Source organism: Leuciscus leuciscus, assembly GCF_965113295.1.
Source record: "Leuciscus leuciscus genome assembly, chromosome: 20".
NCBI lineage: Eukaryota > Metazoa > Chordata > Actinopteri > Cypriniformes > Leuciscidae > Leuciscus > Leuciscus leuciscus.
Genome location: NC_138744.1, coordinates 4,033,364 through 4,053,574, shown reverse-complemented (window position 1 = coordinate 4,053,574; position 20,211 = coordinate 4,033,364). Strand labels below are relative to the sequence as shown.

At 38.1% G+C, this 20,211-nt stretch overlaps 2 protein-coding genes across 2 annotated transcripts in view; one reads left to right on the top strand and one right to left on the bottom strand.

Moving 5' to 3' along the window:
* Positions 1-15,879, top strand: part of mtmr11 (myotubularin related protein 11) — a 36,414-nt gene extending 20,535 nt beyond the window's left edge. Inside the window, exons 8-17 of the mRNA XM_082150694.1 lie at positions 260-347; positions 3,182-3,270; positions 3,359-3,483; positions 6,419-6,497; positions 6,822-6,892; positions 7,981-8,153; positions 10,034-10,204; positions 11,026-11,241; positions 12,207-12,506; positions 13,823-15,879. Of these exons, the coding sequence (XP_082006820.1) occupies positions 260-347; positions 3,182-3,270; positions 3,359-3,483; positions 6,419-6,497; positions 6,822-6,892; positions 7,981-8,153; positions 10,034-10,204; positions 11,026-11,241; positions 12,207-12,506; positions 13,823-14,245 (1,735 nt within the window). The 3' untranslated portion in view covers positions 14,246-15,879. The remainder of the gene's footprint in view (positions 1-259; positions 348-3,181; positions 3,271-3,358; positions 3,484-6,418; positions 6,498-6,821; positions 6,893-7,980; positions 8,154-10,033; positions 10,205-11,025; positions 11,242-12,206; positions 12,507-13,822) is intronic.
* LOC309484499 (uncharacterized protein) lies at positions 15,464-19,455 on the bottom strand. Its single transcript, XM_082150874.1, has 2 exons — positions 18,863-19,455; positions 15,464-17,501 (listed from the first exon to the last, which is right to left on the bottom strand). The coding sequence occupies exons 1-2, from the start codon at positions 18,943-18,945 to the stop codon at positions 17,156-17,158; spliced, it is 429 nt and encodes a 142-aa protein (XP_082007000.1). The 5' UTR covers positions 18,946-19,455; the 3' UTR covers positions 15,464-17,155.
* Positions 19,456-20,211: the final 756 nt, after the last annotated feature.

Below are 20,211 nucleotides of genomic sequence, written 5' to 3'. Positions count from 1 at the left end.
ACTGGAGTAATGATGCTGAAATTCTTATGCTTTGTGCTTATGCTTATTCAAATGCTTTGATAACAGGAATAAATTACATTTGAACATATATTCAAATAGACAACAGTTATTTTAAATTGTAGTAATATTTTGTTTTTGACCAGATAAATGCAGTCCTGATGAGAGCTCACCACATAATATCATGTTTTCACAAGGATATCCAATCATAATCGCATGTGGAAACTGCTAACCCTATTCTTCTTCTTCTGTGTTCTTGTAGTCTGCCCAGATTCAATGTGGTTCCTCAGAGGGTCCTAGACACAGAGCTCAAGAAAACATTCGCCCACTTCAATGAGGGACGCATCCCAGTGAGTTCATTCTGACATGCCTTTACAAAACACCAACCCTTTAAAACACAACATGAAATTAAATATGACCTGGTATAAGGACAAAATCACTGTTTACCAAAATGGAATGTTCCTAACTTTTGTTTTCATAATACTTTGTATTGTTATCATAATCAAAATGTAAATACTTTCTACCAAGGCTGCAGAGCAAGGCAAAATTATATAAACATAAGGATAAAATCAATTCCTTCCCAACATTTTCTTATTTCTCACAGAACAGTAGCTATGTTTCCATCAACACGTTTTTATCCGAATTATGTGATATCGAATGAAAAATGCCTTATGGAAACAGTAAAATTCGATTGAATTTCTTGAATATCGACAAAAATTAAATACGGTCGGTCTCATCGGATTTTATCTTGATCGATGTACGGTTTATGCGATAAACGCTGATGGAAACGTTATTTGCCGAATAAATAATGGATTGCGATTAAGTTTTAGGTCATTTTATGGGTACAACCCGCCACAAAATTTCCGCCCAGTTTGCACCCATTATATACTGTCTGGTTTGCACACATGGCCGGTGTCAACAAAGTGGACAAACGAGGAGACGAGATACTTTTTGAATTTAATTTAACAGAAAAATAAAACGGCTATTATAGCAAAAAATCTAAGAAATGCCATAATAGTCAAACACTGTCGCTATCAGCTGTCACATAAGCACCTAGAGTCCTGCAATGGGTTGGGTACCCGCATAAAAGTGGCTAAAACGGGTGGATTGTGACTTAAATTGCCATTACACACTCGCAAATATGTGTTTTGGGCATCCTTAAAAATATTCTTGTTTGCCGTTACCCGACCGATCCTGTCAATTTAGGACCGACCCTATTAATTTTTTTTCCCCTTTTAGTCCGACCAACTAACAACTAATACAACTAATACAAATGCAATAAAATAATATTAATTATATTTTAGTAGGCCTAGGTATTGTGTAGGCTACGCTCTTTCTTTTAAATAAAAACCCGTCAATCAAGCAAAATAATATTCAATGATTGTAGGGCAGGCTAATAAGCCTATGTGTTGTAGCCCAGTCATTAAAAAACGATTTAGTTTCATATTCATGTTTAAATAAAATAATATATATATATATATATATATATATATATATATATATATATATATTAATTTCATGTTGATTATATGAAAAGTGAAAAAAGCATGAATAAGATAAGATGATCCCGAATATCGGGAGACAAATGGAGTGGGCAGACATGATTTTGACCACTTTATTAAGTTTGTTTTTGTAGAAAGACTTTCTTTAAAGTGAATTTCGTTTTCTATTAATTGTATCTTAATTTTAATCAATGTTTAATCAACCATTTTCCTGGATTAAATAAATAAGAGCTAAATATAGCAGGCAATAATCAGGACACGGAGAGGCGCCCGCGCGTGAACTGGAGGTAGCCTAGGCTACTTGAATGGCCCAAAAACAAAGTGCACTTTAGCGCTCATTAGCCCATTCATGAGGCTATTGTGATGTTGAGAGAGGTGCGAGATAAAAAATAAAGCACTTTAAATGGAATGATTTTAGCTTGTGTGCGATTTATCGCGGGCACGGGTCAGATCTGGTGCTGAACTTTGCGGGTACGGGCGGGGGCGGGTCTCCAAAAATGGACCCGTGCAGGACTCTGCACTATTACAACTTGTGCAATATTGATCATTTGTTGGCAGATGGCGCGATCCATTTTGTCTAGCAAAACTTTGTTCGCAAATGTTTTCTTGAATGTTGTGCGATTCAGTGCGAAAATGAATGGAAACACCTTAAAATGTCTTAAATCAATTCGATATACCAATCGCAAAACAGCATGTGACGTCATTACGCACAGGTTTTTATTCGCTTTAAAGCCGTTTGATGGAAACACACTTTCACCAGCTTTATTCGCATGATTTTTTTTTACCGAACTTCAGATAATTCGATTGACAAGTTGATGGAAACATAGTTTGACTTAAAATGTGTCACATTGCAAAAGTAAAGTTTTGTGAATGAGGTTTCATGTTGTCCTTAAAGTAATAGTTTATCCAAATATTAACATTTTCTTCATGTTGTTCCCAAAGTGCATGCTATTTTTTCTATGGAAAAAAGGGAATGTTTGAAGAAATTTTTACAAAGCTCTTTTCTGTACATTGACAGTTCATAAAGAGTAAGAGTCTGTCAAGTTTCAGAAAATACATACAATCACCATAAATAATACAAGACTTTAAAGGTATATTATGGGATTATTTTCACCAAAAATGTAAAGAGTTGTTGATGCTCCAAAAAGTGCTTCCCTCCATCATAAAAGTAATCTATACTATACAACTTCAGTGGGTTAATAAATGCCTTCTGAAACGAAGCGATGTGTTTTGGTAAGAAAAGAAAAGTCTGTTCTCACCTAAGCTTATGCTACGCCTACGTCATACGTCATACTTCGGGTCAGAGGTCACCCTTCCACCAGAACTCGACTCTCTCATGAACGCACGTACAGCTTCAGACGGCATTTATTAACCCACTGGAGTAATACATTGATTACTTTTATGATGGATGGATGCACTTTTTAGAGCTTTAAAAACTTGGATGCTATTCAATGCCATTACAAAGCTGGGAAGAGCCAGGATATTATGTGTTAGGCTGAAAGAAGATATAAACCTGGGATCATTTTTTATCTATTCCTTAAGTCTTATGAAGTAATACGATAGCGTTGTGTGCGATTTATATTAAGGTATTAGGTATTAACATGCCTAAGACTTTTGCACAGTACTGTATACATATTGAAGCATTTTTTATCTTTTATAATAAATAATTGAACTCCCCTCAGCGATGGTGCTGGCGACATCCACGTGGCAGCGACTTACTACGAATGGCCAGCTTCCAAAATAACATCTACCATGAGAAGGATGACATCAGGTTTTTCATCATTTCTAGATAACTTAGACATCCCTTAGCAGCAGTCAAGCATCCATCGATGAACAGAGCTCTTATCTGTGGTCCTCAGGAACCTGGAGTCGGTGCTCTTTGGCGGTCAGCAGCTGTGTGTGATTGTGGATCTGGGAGAGGAAATGCCGTCACCTGCAGATATCCAGCTGGCTCACACGAGACTCCGGACTCTTTGTCTGGGAGGTCAGTACGTTTAGTTGATTTTTGATGAACCGATGATACCCTGGTGCAAAGACCAGCTAAAATTTCCAGACTGGTTTATGCTGGTTGTTGCTTTTCCAACTTGGTGATGCTGGTCAGGCGAGCGTGATGGGGTGTAACAGCACATCAGCATCCAAAACAGGGTATTTTAAAGAGGTCCTATTATGCTTTTTTTTTTTTAATTACACACTTTCTTTAGTGTGTAATGTTGCTGTTTGAGCATGAAAAAAGGTCTGCAATGTCACAAAGCACAAAGCCACTCCAAAGGGAGTTACTCTGTATATCAGTGTCACTGTTTCTGAACTCGATTGTAGTCTTGAGTTTTCTTCTGGGAAAGAACACGTCATAATATTCCTCATTTAAATCAGGCATGCACAACAAAAAGGGGGCGAGGCCAGGTTGAGTTAGTTAGTAGTGTGTTGAAACTCGCGGTTATGGTAAGGGGCGTGATATTTCCCAAACGCGCTCGAGGCGGTTGACCAATCACAAGACACTGGTCCAGCCGACCAATCAGAGCACATTGCGCTTTTCTTAAAGGGATACTCCACTTTTTTTGGAAATAGGCTCATTTTACAACTCCCCCAGAGTTAAACAGTTGAGTTTTACCGTTTTCGAATCCATTCAGCCGATCTCCGGGTCTGGCGGTACCACTTTTAGCATAGCTTAGCATAGATCATTGAATCGTAATGAAATGACGCAGTGCCTGAAAATAGTCCCCAGTTCGGTAGACTAAAGGGTCGACTATTTTCAGGCGCTGCGTCATATCATTACGCCTGCTGGACTCATGGTACGGCAGCAAAGTTTCTTAATTATTATGCAGGAATGAGAGTATAGTTCCTAGCCATATCAGCCTAGAAAATTTTTGGATTTCTGAAAATCGTCTTAGTACACGATGTAACTACAGAAGAGTCAAGTTTTAAATAGGAAAAATATCAAAACTCTTTGTTCTTTTTTTTTGAGAGAGATGCTAATGGTCCTGTCCAATTCAATGATCTATGCTAAGCTATGCTAAAAGTGGTACCGCCAGACCCGGAGATCGGTAAAACTCAACTGTTTAACTCTGGGGGAGTTGAAAAATGTCAAATATGTGAAAAATAATGTGTTTTTAACATTCAAGCATTAAAACTTATTCTAGCAGACCCCAAAAACAAAATTAAGACTTTGTAAAAGGGCATAATATGGCCTCTTTTAAAGAAATAATTCAGGAATAATTCACTCCAGAGTGAAAATTCCTTCATTTAGTCACTGTTGTTCCAAACTGAGATTTATTCACTTTTTCTAAAAATGTCTTTCGTCATTTGTGGTTAAATGTTGTGACTTTGCGCACCAGCTGTTATGAGACTGGGAGACTTGGGTGGGGATCTGAAGATTTTGTGTACAAAGGTCAAGAGCTTCTATTGTTTGAAAAGATCAATTTTAGTCTTGCAGAGATACAGTCGTATTGTTTTGTCTGGCTTCACATTCCTGCCGTGGTTGAACCACACTGGCCTGCAGCATTCTTCACAGTGGTGTGAGTTCAAAGAGCAGCTCGCACAATCCCACCACAGACTTTTGTTTCTCCACATTTTTCTGGAGTGCGCTGCATTTTTGCATCGTCAGTTTTATGATACCATGGAATTCTGGAAAATTCCAATTGGTTCAGAGTAGAAGGTGTGATAGACTGATATTGACATAGATTGTGAGATTATCGGCATAGACTGTGCAAGAAAGACGGCAAAATGTTCAGAGATTGTAGTTGCCATTTGAGTTAAAAAAAAAAAATGTCGTTAGTTTTTTGGCCAGTTTTCAGTTCCTAATGTGTGGTAAATAAGTGTTTCATTTAATTTCAGCAATTTTATGTACGTGTTGTTTGCTGTAATTAAATTTTGTTATGTGAATTGTGCATTTTATATTTCTATTTATTTATTAGCCACATTTGTTGCTTTTTTGTTTTGTTGGATTTGTTTGATATAATTACATTTTATTAAGTAAAATGTGCATTTTATATTTATTATATATATGTAGTATTTATGTTTATTTATTAGCCACACTTGCTGCATTTTTGTTTTGTTGGATTTGTTTGATTTACAGTACAGGCCAAAAGTTTGGAAACATTGCTATTTTTAATGTTTTTGAAAGAAGTTTCTTCTGCTCATCAAGCCTGCATTTATTTGATCAAAAATACAGAAAAATCCAGTCTATCACATGATCCTTTAGAAATCATTCTAATATGATGATTCATTATCAAAGTTGGAAACAGTTCTGCTGCTTAATATTTTTTCATAACCTGTGATACTTTTTTAGGATACTTTGATGAATAAAAAGTAAAAAAAATAAAAAAAATAAAAAGAAGCAAATTCTTTTTTTGAAATAAATCAATACTTTTATTCAGCAAGGATGTGTTACATTTTTAAACAGTGATAGTAAAGAAGATTTATATTATTAGAATTTTTTTTTTTTTTTTTATATAAATGCAGTTCTTGCATTTTCTGCAAGTTCTTTATAAACTTTTTAACCTTTTATTCATCAAATATATTAGGCAGCAGAACTGTTTCCAACACTCATAATAAATCAGAATATTAGAATGATTTCTAAAGGATCATGTGATATAGACTGGAGTAATGATCCTGAAAATTCAGCTTTGCATCACAGAAATAAATGATAATTTAAAGTATAATAAATTGAAAACCAATTATTTTAAATTGTAATAATATATCACAATATTACATTTTTTTTCTGTATTTTTGATCAAATAAATGCAGGCTTGATGAGCAGAAGATACTTCTTTCAAACTTTTGGCCTGTACTGTAAATAAAAAAATGTAAAAAATAATTTAATTAATTTAATTATATTTATATTAGCCATTGACCAGTATTGTTGTTGGTAAGTTTTACAATGTGTCGGTCAATAAAATGTATTTTTTTCTCTTTTCCCCCAGATATTTCATCATCTGTATCGGTACCTGATGACAAGTGGCTCTCCACACTTGAAAGCACTCGCTGGCTCGACTATACCAGGTATATATGTATGTGCATGAATAGAAATAGAAATTTCATGACAGTGGTTGTTCTGACTAGCATACCAGCACTATCACCTTTTCTGCACTATATAGTATGTATGCTATGGACATGCGTCTTGTGAAGCTCGTCTATGCATAAAATACCTGGAATTTAGCATTAGCTAAAATGTGCAGTATGTAAAAGAGCATACTACTGCATCCCACAATGCAACGCACTAAATTTGATCTTTCCAGTGCAGTGCAGTTGATGTTGCCTTTATCAGTGTATCACGCTGTCTGTATGCTTTACCCAGCTGTGTTTGATGTGATTGTGTCCCCACAGGTGCTGTCTGAGAAAAGCCGCAGAGGTCGCTTGTTTGCTCAGAGGAGGTCACATGACTGTTGTTCTCCAAGGTTAGTCACACTGATCATTAACGGCCATCTGACCTGACTCTGAACTTTGCACCCCACTAGCACACAATGACTCATGTGTGTCTTTATACTGTTCACACGCATACAGCAAAATCCAATTTGTGCTGAAAACAGAAATTAATATAGCCTTTCGAGTGTGCACTACTGTTTAAAAGTGCCATATTATGTCCTTTTTTCAAAGTCTTGATTTTGTTTTTGGGCTCAGCTAGAATAGGTTTTCATTGAATGTTCAAAACACATTATTTTTCACATATTCTTCATTGTTGCAGCACCTCTCTTCGCAGTCTGTCAGTAACACTCTGTTTAGTTCCTGTCTCTGTGAAGCCCCTCCTTCTGAAAAGCGCAGTGTGCTCTAATTGGTCGGCTGGACTGGTGTGTTGTGATTGGTCTACCACTTCGAGCTTGTTTGGGAAATGCCACGTCCCTTACCATAACCGCGAGTTTCAACACTCAATGCTAGTTTGAGTATACAAGCAAATGTACCACTGTCTAAAATCGGTCAGTCTTTTTTCATAATGCACTCAATTGTTTTAATGCTACTTGAAATCTGACCCCTAAGTGCATTTCTAAAAATCTTTAGAAATCATATCTCAAACCAAGTAAGATTGCAGTTTGTAACAATAGGATTTAATCTCTTTTTAACGACACACTCTTAGCAGAAGTTAAAGCATACCACACAGCTGTGATTTATTCTTTTTCCTAACCCATAAACCAACAAACAGCGACATCTGGCAGTGCCCTTCAATTCTTTAAATTCTCATTTCATTTTACAGTCCTCCTAAATCGTTTGTTTTTCTCCACGTGACCCGCAGACGCCCTCCAATAAACATCAATATTCTGTGTGTCTTGACAACCAGTGAATAACTTGAGGAATGAGTTTCTCAGATGAGGCTGTCCCACCCCATCTATCACTGTAAAAGCCTGTTCACCACATGTGTGCCGAGCAGAGACACTGAGAAACCTCCACTAGAGGGCGATGAAACCCCCCTCGTCCACTGTTCCAGTTTTAGGTGTGAAGCTGGAGTGAATTGCAGATCATCAGATGATGTTTTGCTCTGTTTTCCCCTCAGAGCCAGAGGATCGAGACATGAACTGTGTGGTCTGCAGTCTGGTGCAGGTCATGTGTGACCCTCACTGCAGGACTGTGGCTGGATTCCAGAGCCTGGTTCAGAAAGAATGGATCACGGCCGGACACAAATTCCTCAGCCGGATCAACTACCACCGTGAAAGTGATAAAGAGGAGGTAAAAGAAAGAGAGGAAGAAAATAGGTTCTGTTCTGAAACCTAGTGATCTGGGGCCTCATTTATAAACGTTGCGTACGCACAAAAGAAGGCGTACGCCGCTCTCTACGCAATAATCGGTGTTTATAAAAAGCAAACTTGACGGGAAAATGTGCGGTCCTTCACGCAAACTCTGACCCAGGCGTACGGACACAAAAACGGGTGAGATGAGAAATGGCGACACCGTCGGCAGAGGGAAGAAACAAGTGAAAGCGTGTGAAACTGTAGACTGTTGTGTAAAAGAAATGGCAATACTGCCTCTCATAAATAACATGAAGACTTCACAAAGCAAGTCTTACAATTAACAGCCTTCACGAACACCCGTTTGTAGTGTAAAACAAACTAAATCAAACGAATATTACAACAGAAATGCAAATTAACACATATTTGCAAAAAGAAAAGTGAAATATGTTCTGCAATAATATTGGCATGTTATCCAATTCATCCTCATAACACATCTGTAGCTTGTCAGATGCAATCAAATGGATGGTAATAAAATGCCATGATGCCGTCACAATGCGTAATGACGCACAATGGCTGATCTTGCGCTCTTAGAAGATGTGGCAAATGGAAGGATTCGGAGTGAACGCATCTTCAGACAGCAAGAAGATGAATCGATGAATATTAACTTGTGGGCGTTTTACGGACTGTTTATGGGCAACTATGGGGGCGTGACATGAAGCCACAAAAGCTGCGCTACATTTAGAATTGATTGTGATTTATTAAGGGAAAACTGCGTAGGATGTGCGTGCGCACGGTTTTATAAATCCGAATATTTCTGTGCGTACGCACGTCCTGTGTTTCATCCGTACGCCACTTCTGACGCAAATCCTGCAAAGTTTTATAAATGAGGCCCCTGCTCACATACTTTCAGACTATTCTTATAACAGTGCAAGATTATGTAGACAACCCTTCAAAAATTTGTTGGTAAGATTTTTTTTTAATGTTTTTGGAAGAAGTCTCTTATGCTTATGCTCTCTTCTCTGATGACGTGTTTACTGGCACGAGGGCGGGGCAACCTGTCACTCACATGAGATCCACCAATAGCAAACCTCAACCATTAAACCAATTCCACAAAATCAAGTCCCGCCCTATATTTGTTCTTGTTCGAGATGCCGCTTCACTCAGATATACGTCACAATCGGGAAGAACAGATTATCGCAACTTCTGTTTCATCATTCCGACTTTAACAAATTGAACCTTATTATTATTATTATTATTATTAAAGTTGGTAACGCTTTACATTAAGGTTAATTAGTTAACTACCTTAGTTAACATGAACTAAGAATGAACTGCACTTCTACAGCATTTATTAATCTTAGTTAAAGGTATAGCGGAGGATGTTTTACTTCCTGGTGGGTAGTCTAAACTATTGGTCCTCCTAATTGTCAATCATTCTGGTGAATCAATCAAACTTTTCAAAAAGTGGAGAGGGCGGGTCTTATCTAAAATTTGGAAAGATCCTCTGCTATACCTTTAATATTAAATTCAACATTTACTAAAACATTATTAAAATCAAAGGTTGTATTTGTTAACATTAGATAATGCACTGTGAACTAACATGAACAAACAATGAACAGCTGAAAATTTATGAACTAACATTTACAAAGATTAATAAACACTGTAATAAATGTATTGCTCGTTGTTAGTTAATATATTAACTAATGTTAACTAATGAACCTTATTGTAAAGTTTTATCGTGATTTTGAGGTTGTGAGCACATATGATGCTTTAGCTGAACCTTTTGTCATTTCTGAAATAAATGCTCATGATATTTCAATTTCAGTTTGTATTTAGCTCTGTTGTAAATGTGTTTAATGCTGTACCTGTGGCCTCCGGCAGGCGCCCGTGTTCCTGCTGTTTCTGGACTGTGTGTGGCAGCTGTGGGCGCAGTATCCCGCACGCTTCCAGCTCACTGAAGACTACCTGCTGGCTCTACATGACAGCGTGCATCTTCCTCTCTTCAGCAGCCTCCTGGCCAACAGTCAGAGGGAGAGATGTCGCCGCTCACAGGTACTTTCACAACACGCGTCAAAAACTACATTAGAGCTGTTAAATGCAGCGATATCTTTGCTTGTTGTGCCTTGCATCACCCTTATGATGGGTTGATTTTACAATAAGGCATCATACGTTTGTACATTATCCTCTTTTTGCATGGCTACTTACCAAATACATGCACTACCGTTCAGAAGTTTGGGGTCAGTATGTGTTTTTATGAATGAAATTAATACTTTATTTAGAAAGTGATAACGTATGGCATTGCAAAATATTTCTATTTCAAATAAATGCTGTTCTTTGGAACTTTCTATTCATCAAAGAATTCTGAAAAAAGGACAATTTCCACAAAAATATTGAGCAGCACAACTGTTTTTTTAACAAATTTAATAAATGTTTCTTGAGCAGCAAATCAGCATATTAGAATGATTTCTGAAGAATCATGTGACACTGAAGACTGGAGTAATGATGCTGAAAATTCAGCTTTGATCACAGGAAAATATTACATTTAAAAGTTATTTTGGATTTTCGCAATATTACTGGTTTTAATGTATTTTCAATCAAATAAACACAGCTTTGGTGAGCATAAGAGATGACTTCTCAAAAAAAAAAATTCTCACCGACCCCAAACTTTTGAACAGTAGAGTAAATAAATGGACATGCAGTATTTATCAAAGTTATTATTTTATAATTTGAGAGAAAGAAAGAAAACGTGGAGTGATGCAAAGACTGAACTATCTGTTGGAAAACAGTTTATAAACAGTTGCTACTGTAAAGCCTAACTATTTTTGTTTATTAGATGCTCATTTGAAGTATTGCGTATTTCTATTGCCCTGCAGCATCTTCCCCAGAGCTACACCCCAGTAAACGGCCTGAGGGAATTGCCCATGGGCGGCCCGGAGGAGCCGGTTGACCCACCTTTCCCCCCGGTGTGGGACTGGGCCCTGCAGTACAGCAGCCAGAGACGAGTCCGCTTCACCCAACCCGTGTCACAGCCCGCCTGTCCTCCACCCGTCCTCAACGGAAACCTCAACACCAACCTGGACCGCGGCTGGGTAAGAGTTATCTGCCCTGAGGACGACGTTAACAGTCGCATTTCAGCGACGCTATATTCCTCCTGGATAGGAATAGGGATGTTGTTGCACAGTGGTTAAAGGTCTGGGCTGTATAATAATAATAATAATAATACTAAATGTTTGTTGAGCAGCAAATCATCATATTAGAATGATTTCTGAAGGATCATGTGACACGGAAGACTGGAGTAATGATCCTGAAAATTCAGCTTTGATCACAGGAATAAATTACAATTGAAATAATATTCTGATTGAAGACAGTTATTTTAAATTGTAAAAATATTTCACAATATTACTGTTCTTACTGTATTCTTAATCAAATAAATGCAGCCTTGGTGAACAGGAGAGACTTCTTTCAAAAACATTAATAAATCTTATTGACCCCAAACATTTTAATGGTAGTGTACAAGTCACCGTCCACTGTGTTTCCCAGAAGACAATAATAGATAATAAAACGGGGTCAGAATGACATGATCACTGTAAAACTCCTTTGAAACAATCTGTGTTGTATAAAGCGCTATAAAAAATAAAGGTGACTTGACTTAACAATGACAGACTTCATATTTAGATCGAATTATTCCTTTAATCTCAGCTTTTTCCAGAGGGATTGTCCCTGTAATAAGTGCACTGTAAAAGCATCAGATATGATTACTCTCCTCCTCCTTCCTTTAGATAGAGGAACAATATTGAATGGGGAATTGACAGTACAGGACAGAGAAATTAATAATCACATAATAAGCATTGCTTGTCGAGTTAATGATCATTGATTCATGTTTTCTGGGCTGCCCTAGATGGCTGGAACTCGAAAGGGAGGTTCTTTAAAAAGGAGGCCAACTAATAAACCGGTGGCAAAATTAGGTCATTTTTCTAATTTGGCTGTCAACTGAGTGTACCACTTCATTAGCCTGTTAAAGAGAGTGTTAATGCTGTTGCTCTTTCTCTCTCAGCACAATGACGGACTGCCAGGTTCTGTGTTCCTGCTGTCCCGTAGCACATTCTCCCATCCCTCCAACCTGCTCCCGTGGAGGAGCGGGAACTCCGGCTCTTACTGGAAGAGCCACCGCAGGGCTCCTTCCTCAGAGAGTGTGTCTGGACTGGAGCGTCTCATCAGAGCCTGTTCTCTGTCTGAACCCTCGGAGAACAGCGCGACCCTCCACGACCCGTACGAGCCCCTGCTGCCCCTGCTCTTAGGGCCCTGTGTCAGAGTATGGAGGAGCTGCTATTTACGGGGCGCGCTACACGCTCAGGTACACTGTCATGGTGTTCATTTTCTGGATGTGACCAGACAAAAGTTATTTTAATGTACACAAATAATCAAAATACAGTGAAAACAATTTGCAAAAGCTGGGTTTTCTGACTAATTCCGGGAATCAGTTGTATCTACTTGGGGAAGCCACTGTGGCTTTTTTATTTAATGTAACAAATTATTTGCAGTTTTTAGATGGAGACAAAACACTTTGAACTTAGCTAGCGATCACCTGTTTGTGCATTATATCTAGAGCGACATCATGGCAGACACTTCTTGAAGGTGATAGTAGCTGATTTAAATTTATATAAATGAAATATGTGGATGACAGACAGACAGATAGATAGATAGACAGACAGACAGACAGACAGACAGACAGACGTATAGACAGACAGACAAACAGACAGACAGATAGACAGACAGACAGACAGATAGATAGATAGATAGATAGATAGATAGATAGATAGATAGATAGACAGACAGACAGACAGACAGACAGATAGATAGATAGATAGATAGATAGATAGATAGATAGATAGATAGATAGATAGATAGATAGATAGATAGATAGATAGACAGACAGATAGACAGACAGACAGACAGATAGACAGACAGACAGACGTATAGATAGATAGATAGATAGGCAGACAGACAGACGTATAGATAGATAGATAGACAGACAGACGTATAGATAGATAGACAGACAGACATATAGATAGATAGATAGATAGATAGATAGACAGATAGATAGATAGATAGATAGATAGATAGATAGATAGATAGATAGATAGATAGATAGATAGATAGATAGATAGATAGATAGACAGACAGATAGACAGACAGACGTATAGATAGATAGACAGACAGACAGATAGATAGATAGATAGATAGATAGACAGACAGACAGACAGACAGACAGACAGATAGATAGATAGATAGATAGATAGGTAGATAGATAGATAGATAGATAGATAGATAGATAGATAGACAGACAGACAGACAGACAGACAGACAGACAGACAGATAGATAGATAGATAGATAGATAGATAGGTAGATAGATAGATAGATAGATAGATAGATAGACAGACAGACAGACAGACAGACAGACAGACAGACGTATAGATAGATAGACAGACAGACAGACATATAGATAGATAGATAGACAGACAGACATATAGATAGATAGACAGACAGACAGACAGACGTATATATGTATAGATAGATAGACGGACGGACTGACAGATAGATACTCAGGTTGTTAATGTCTTGTGATTGAGTGAGTTTTTGTAACCTCCGTCTCTCTCCTCTTCCTGCAGGCTTTCTCACACCCCGTGTCTTCCTGCACTCAGCATCCTTTAGAGCGGCTCTCCTGGGAAGTGCAGCAGCTGCGAGAGAAACTGGCTCAGGCTTCAAACAGAGGTCCCGAAAACCAGACCAAACGACAGGAGCCGCGCCGACTGGAGTCCAACCTCAACCAGAATGCCAACAATGGGACCTTCCTCTTCTCCTCTTCCTCTAGAACGTCTCAACAACAGGCATCACCCAGCAGAGGTGCGTCCCACTCCTCCGTCCCGCCCAGAGCCCAGTGGACAGCATCCGACCTGCCCAGGCCTGCACAGAGGAACAACGGCAAGCACACGTTTCTGTTCGGCCACCAACAAGAGCCGCCGCAGTCAGGGCAGCGTCACATTCCCTCCCCTAGTGCCAAACTTCCCAAACGCCCAGGAAACACACACTGATCTGCAGGCAGGGAGGAAACGCCACCCTCTGGTGTTTGTGTTACTAAAGCGATATAATACGGTACAAACGGAAACATGAAATTTACCCTACCGTTCAAAAGTTTGGGGTCGGTAAGATTTAGTAATGTAGAAGTCTCTTCTGCTCACCAAGCCTGCATTTATTTGATCAAAAAAACTGTAAAACAGTAATATTGTGAAAAATTATTACCATACAAAATAACAGTTTTCTATTGTAATATATTTTAAAATGTAATTTATTGCTGTGATCAAAGCTGAATTTTCAGCCTCATGACTCCAGTCTTCAGTGTCACATGATCCTCCAGAAATCATTCTAATATGATGATTTGCTGCTCAAGAAGCATTTCTTTGATGAATAGATAGTTCCAACGAACAGCATTTATTTGAAACAGAAATCTTTTGTAACATCATCAATGTCTTTACTGTCACTTTTGATCAATTTAATGCGTCCTTGCTGAATAAAAGTATTCATTTATTTAAAAAAGAAAAACATTACTGACCCCAAACTTTTGAATGCTAGTGTATGTGCATTCGAAAAATGACACTTTTGCATGTGCAGCTATTTAATATTTAGCAAAAAAATAATAATATAACAACGCCTAGCAAAAAATGCGTCAGTAATTTATGACGTGAAATTCTTCCTCTTCTGTGTTTAGAAGAAAAAAAAAAGATTTAACTATATTACGTTTTGGCCAGTGTTTTAAAAGAATAGTTTACTGAAGAAGAAAAAAAAAGTGTCTTTCATATACTCGCATTGTTTTAACCATGTAATGAAGGAATTTTCTCTTTTATTGCATTAATTAAGTCCTTTAGATAAAACTGAAGTAGATTGTGATATTAAACATGTTTGCATGTTGTGTCTGAGGCTCATGCCAAAATATTGATCTGATAACTGTGTGGGTCAAGAAAGTTCTAGCTTTAAGTAGTCGTATGTAGCAGTAGTTCATGGTACGGTAGGATAGTAAAATAGTGATTTGTTTCCTCAACCCAAAAAGCGGGAAAATGGCTGCTATCTTGCTGATAATATAACAAAGGAGGTTTGGCGGTTCCCTGAACGACCACAAGATGGACACAGAATAATCTTCAGCCTCGGTGTTGACGGCGAATGAAGCATTTTGGACAGAAAGAAAATGCTGGATTGCCTCAACATTCACAAGCAAGGCACAATGCTGTAGTGTGTTATGCATTTTTTGTATTTTATTGAGTATTCATACAAAATAGAAAAGAAATGGATACTAGATGCAACATGGTTGACATTTCAAACTCTATTTATACGATATGTAAGTGTTACTTCATCATGAATGTACCGTGATGTGTTTTTATAATCATTTGGTCATGAGAGTGAACTCAATTCATGTATAAAGGAAGGGCAAAAAAAGTCACATGCTCATGTTTAAGGACATTTTATATTCTCATTTTTATATTCTGCACAATCTCTCCGTTTTGAATCACTGTGGATTTCCAGGACTTCCTCCAACATGGTTTTTCATTTCCTGTGGTTTATTTGCATTATTTCTTTTGTAAGATTGATGGATTTTCTACAAAATCAGTGTTTGGATCTGCTCATCATTCTGTTAAAAGTTCACTCAAAAATGAAAACTGTCATTATTTACTCATCCCAGCGCTGTTATTTTTTCTTCAAAAATGATTTTGTGTTCTAAAGGAAAAAAAAACTGAATTTTGGAACTACATGAATGTGACCATTGGCATTTTTAGAACTTTTCTGTTTAGGTTTGATGGAAAGACCTCGTGCACCTCCGGACAGATCTGTCTTTGCAAGACTTTATACTGAAGAAGCGTTACACCAGTGAAAACGGTGATGTTCCGAGATTGAGAGAGAAGCTCCAGAGGTTTGTGTCCTACTTTTATTCCCCCTGTGGGGAAAAGGCGCTGGTAACGTTAACACACGGTCCCGTGTTCAGCTCTCACCCTGTGGTTTCACTCGCACGTCAGTGATTTAAGAGTTTCAGCAGAAGTGAACTTGAAATATATTGCATCAACATATTTCACAAGACAAAAGTTTATCTGATGGCACAAGAATTGCTTGCATTTAATGAAATGATCCCGTGCTTGTGCCTTAAAACTGATTTCAGTTATTTTGTGCTTTTCATCCTTGCATCTGCCACAGGGACGAATCATTACATATCGTCATTTGTCATTCCTTATTCTTTTATAACAACCTTTATTGGCACATTTTAGATAAATAAATGCATCTTATAGTTCCTAACTCCAATTTTTTATTAACGGTTATTAAAAATATGACAAATGAGCCAACAGTTCTGACATAGCTACTCAAATCTTATCAAAATGTAGATATTTACAACATGAGCACTTTGCAAGAAGCATTACAACATTTAAAATTCATGAATTGCGAAATGACTTAATAAATAATTGTTAACATCAATGGCACTCATTACAAAAATACTTGTATAGGCCTACAGATACACACTAGGTAAGCTTCACCACTGTAAATCATCTGACATTAAAAACACAAAATGAATCTACGATCTGTAAACAGCCAGGAGTTTGTGTAATAACTTCCACCAGTAATTGAGTAAAATGCTTTTCCTTTTCCTCCATGAGAGCATTTGAAACCTATTAAACGATTCACTTACGACCCCACTTAACAATGAATTCTCATGTTACAGATAATTGATTCAGAATATTGAACCATGATATGAAGCCCAGTCCCTTTAAAGCAATAGATCTCAACTGGCGCGTCACATCCTGAATTGAGAGATTGTGTATATAGTTAGAAAAGCAAGTTTATAAACTTTATGAGAGAGGAGAAGATGCTTCCGATATCTTTTGTTGTTTGCATCTTTTGGAACAGGATTTGTGTTTCCACGTGATGTCCAATGTTAAACCTGTGTCGTGTTGAGAACCACTGCATTAAATGACACAGTCCTTCCCACAGGCCTCAACTAGCTGCTGCTTTTGACTTTCGAAGGACGAACAGTGGAAGCTGTGCGCTGGAACGAAGCCTCCCAGGTGACGGAGGGTTTTGCACATTGGGCAGGGGTATTCGGCCAGGCCTTCGATGTCCTCAAACGCCAGGTTGACGATCTGGTCGGAGCAGGGGTCGCAGTAGAGGTGTCCGCAGGAGAGACGCTTCAGCCTGGCCTCGTAGGTGATACAGCACTGGCAGTGAGGGACATCCGAGCCCAGAGACAGGCTACCGGTCAGAGAACTGCTCTCCATGCTGGCGGCCTGACTCGAGCCCAGCTTAGTGGACGACCTGCGGGACCACGGGGAAGAGAAACCACAGATGAGATCTCTTAGTGTTTGAATCTTGTTGTTGCTTAGCATACTGCTAGCAATGCCAAGAAACTGCACGAGGCTAAATGTAAATTTAAATCAATGTAACGTTAACACACAACTGGCGAAGTTTCTGTATATTTTGTAATCATTATGATCACAACTGGTAATAATTGCTTTAATGAGCTCATTGTTTCTGCCTGTATACATGATTTGTATTATCATAGAACTATGCATTTCTGGACATTACTTTAACAAAGTCACCTCTGATAACAGATCACAGTAAATTGTAATGTAGAAACATGCATTTTCTGTAAAGCTGCTTTGAAATATGTAAAGTGAAAAGAGCTATACAAATAAGTGTGAATTATTTCTTTTCTTTTTTACATAGGTTTCAACATAAAATCAGAAATTTATCATCAAAAACTGGCTGAGAATGCACTGAAAATATGCCATTCAAATTCCAATTTAAAATTTATTCAAATTAAACAGATTTATTTCAAATTCTACATAACATTCTCAAATCTTTTTACATTGTATTTTTTAAATGAAATTAACAGTTTTTTTCTTTTTCTATATAAAATCAAATACAGTACACTGGGACCAAAAGGTCTGAGACCACCATTTTTTTAAATGGCTTTCAAAATCCACTTAAAATCTGGAATAAATCTGGATAAATGGATTTATTGTACATTGACACACACACATATAAATTCTCACTTTAGATCCCCATAATTTCAATAAAGGCCTATTATAATTATTATTATCTGAACTATGCTATTCACATTATTTTGTAACTTCATACCCATAGTGTGTATATGTCTCATTTATACCCTTTTTTTTAACACATCTGAGATTTTAGGAGAAATGTGTCATTCTCACAATGGACGATAGTGTTGCGTAACCTGTAGTGTTGTGACCCTCGCATGATACTTCATTTCAGTGTTAAAGTCACCCTCTAATAACAGCTTAGACCAGCCTAAAACGGGTTGTTGGTTTAGTTTAAGCCAGTCTAACAGCCTGATCAAGCTAAAAGTGCCCAAAAACAGCCAGACAACTAGATCATCAAAACATTTTAGTCTGTGATTAAAGTAGATAATTATTGTTTTGTTTTAGCAGTGCATGCCATTGCATTAGGTTGTTTTTGTTAAATCATGCAATGTACATGCATAGTGACAATGCACAATCTCTGTAAAGATGATGTTCGGAGCAGGTATTGCCATAGCAACCCATTTATAGTCTGCCATTGTTCAGTCCGCCAACACGATTCCCGCACATGAATGCAAACACATTCATACAAATAATGCGCAATACTGACACAGTTTTTGAGACATGACGTACCTGTGCGAAGAGGACGGAGAACCTTTAAAACAGTCCAAGCTCAGTGTCGCAATAATCTTCCAACACATGTCCATTCCTCTCATGGTAAAAGACTGGAGAGATGTGACATCTGTGCAAGCGACTCATAGTTTTTTAACATGTTCCCGCACGCGATCAGACACCCAGAACGCCACGCGCGGTCAGTAAATGGGTCATTAAAACGCAGTTCACGACGCGATCGGTGGTTTATCGTTCTCGAGGTGGGAAGCAGGTCGATAAATCAATAGGAGGTGATTGCTCTCGATGGTCAGCACGAATGAGATGCAGATAGAAACTGAGCGAGAGAAAGCACTGGAAAATCTGCTCATCACACGAGCGCGGCGCGCGACTCTCCAGTGAGCAGCGCTGCGCGAGCGTCTCTACAGGATCCTGTTCTCAGAAAGTTTCAGTCAAAACACGCAAATCAAATCAAAACTCGATCCCTGAGTACTTAGAGATGTTTTATGGCAAGACGTTTTAACATTTGTTAATTAAAACTATCATATTTGTTATGTTACTACTAGGCTCTTTATCAATTAATGCTATTATGTAGGCTAATCGAGTTGCTGGTATCCGTGTTACACCTATTCCAATTATTCATTAGGTTCTAGTACTTTTTGGTTGTTACTAGTAAATAGTATATATTACAGTATTCCTAGTATTAAATGAAATAGTATTTGAATGAATATTGGTGTTCATTCCTATAACATTTTTAAGTGTTTAGTCTTTACGAAAGAGATTATAATTTGATATCATAAACTCACTGGCCACTTTATAAGGTACACCTGTTCAGCTGCTCATTAATGCAAATATCTAATCAGCCAATCACACTGCAGCAACTCATGCATTAAAGGGACAATGTGTAGCTTTTTAGGTATTTTATTATCTAAAATCTATATTTTTATTCATAAATATGCCCTCAATGGTGTACAAATACCTATGCCAATGTTCAGACTAATCCTCGTAAACGAAGAATTTATTATCTTTATATACATGGGACGGGTAAGTCCACGGAGGCTTCCATGTAGTTCCGCCATCTTGAAAAACTATAATAGCAGAGAGGGACAAAAAGTACTAGGCCAACGCGTTTCCACAACGCGTTTCGTTCAGAGCCAGCGTCACGTGACTGAAGCCAGCAGAAGCGGAGGAGCAGAGCAGTGAGAGGCGCTTGTCACTGCCGCGGCAAGTTTAAAAGGCTGCACTGCACGGTTATTTATACACCGTTCATTCATACAAGGCCGGATTTACCACCGGGCCGATTGGGCCGGTGCCCGGGGGCCTCCGACCTCTAGGGGGCCTCCAAGACCCCACTAACTGTATGGCATCCTTTT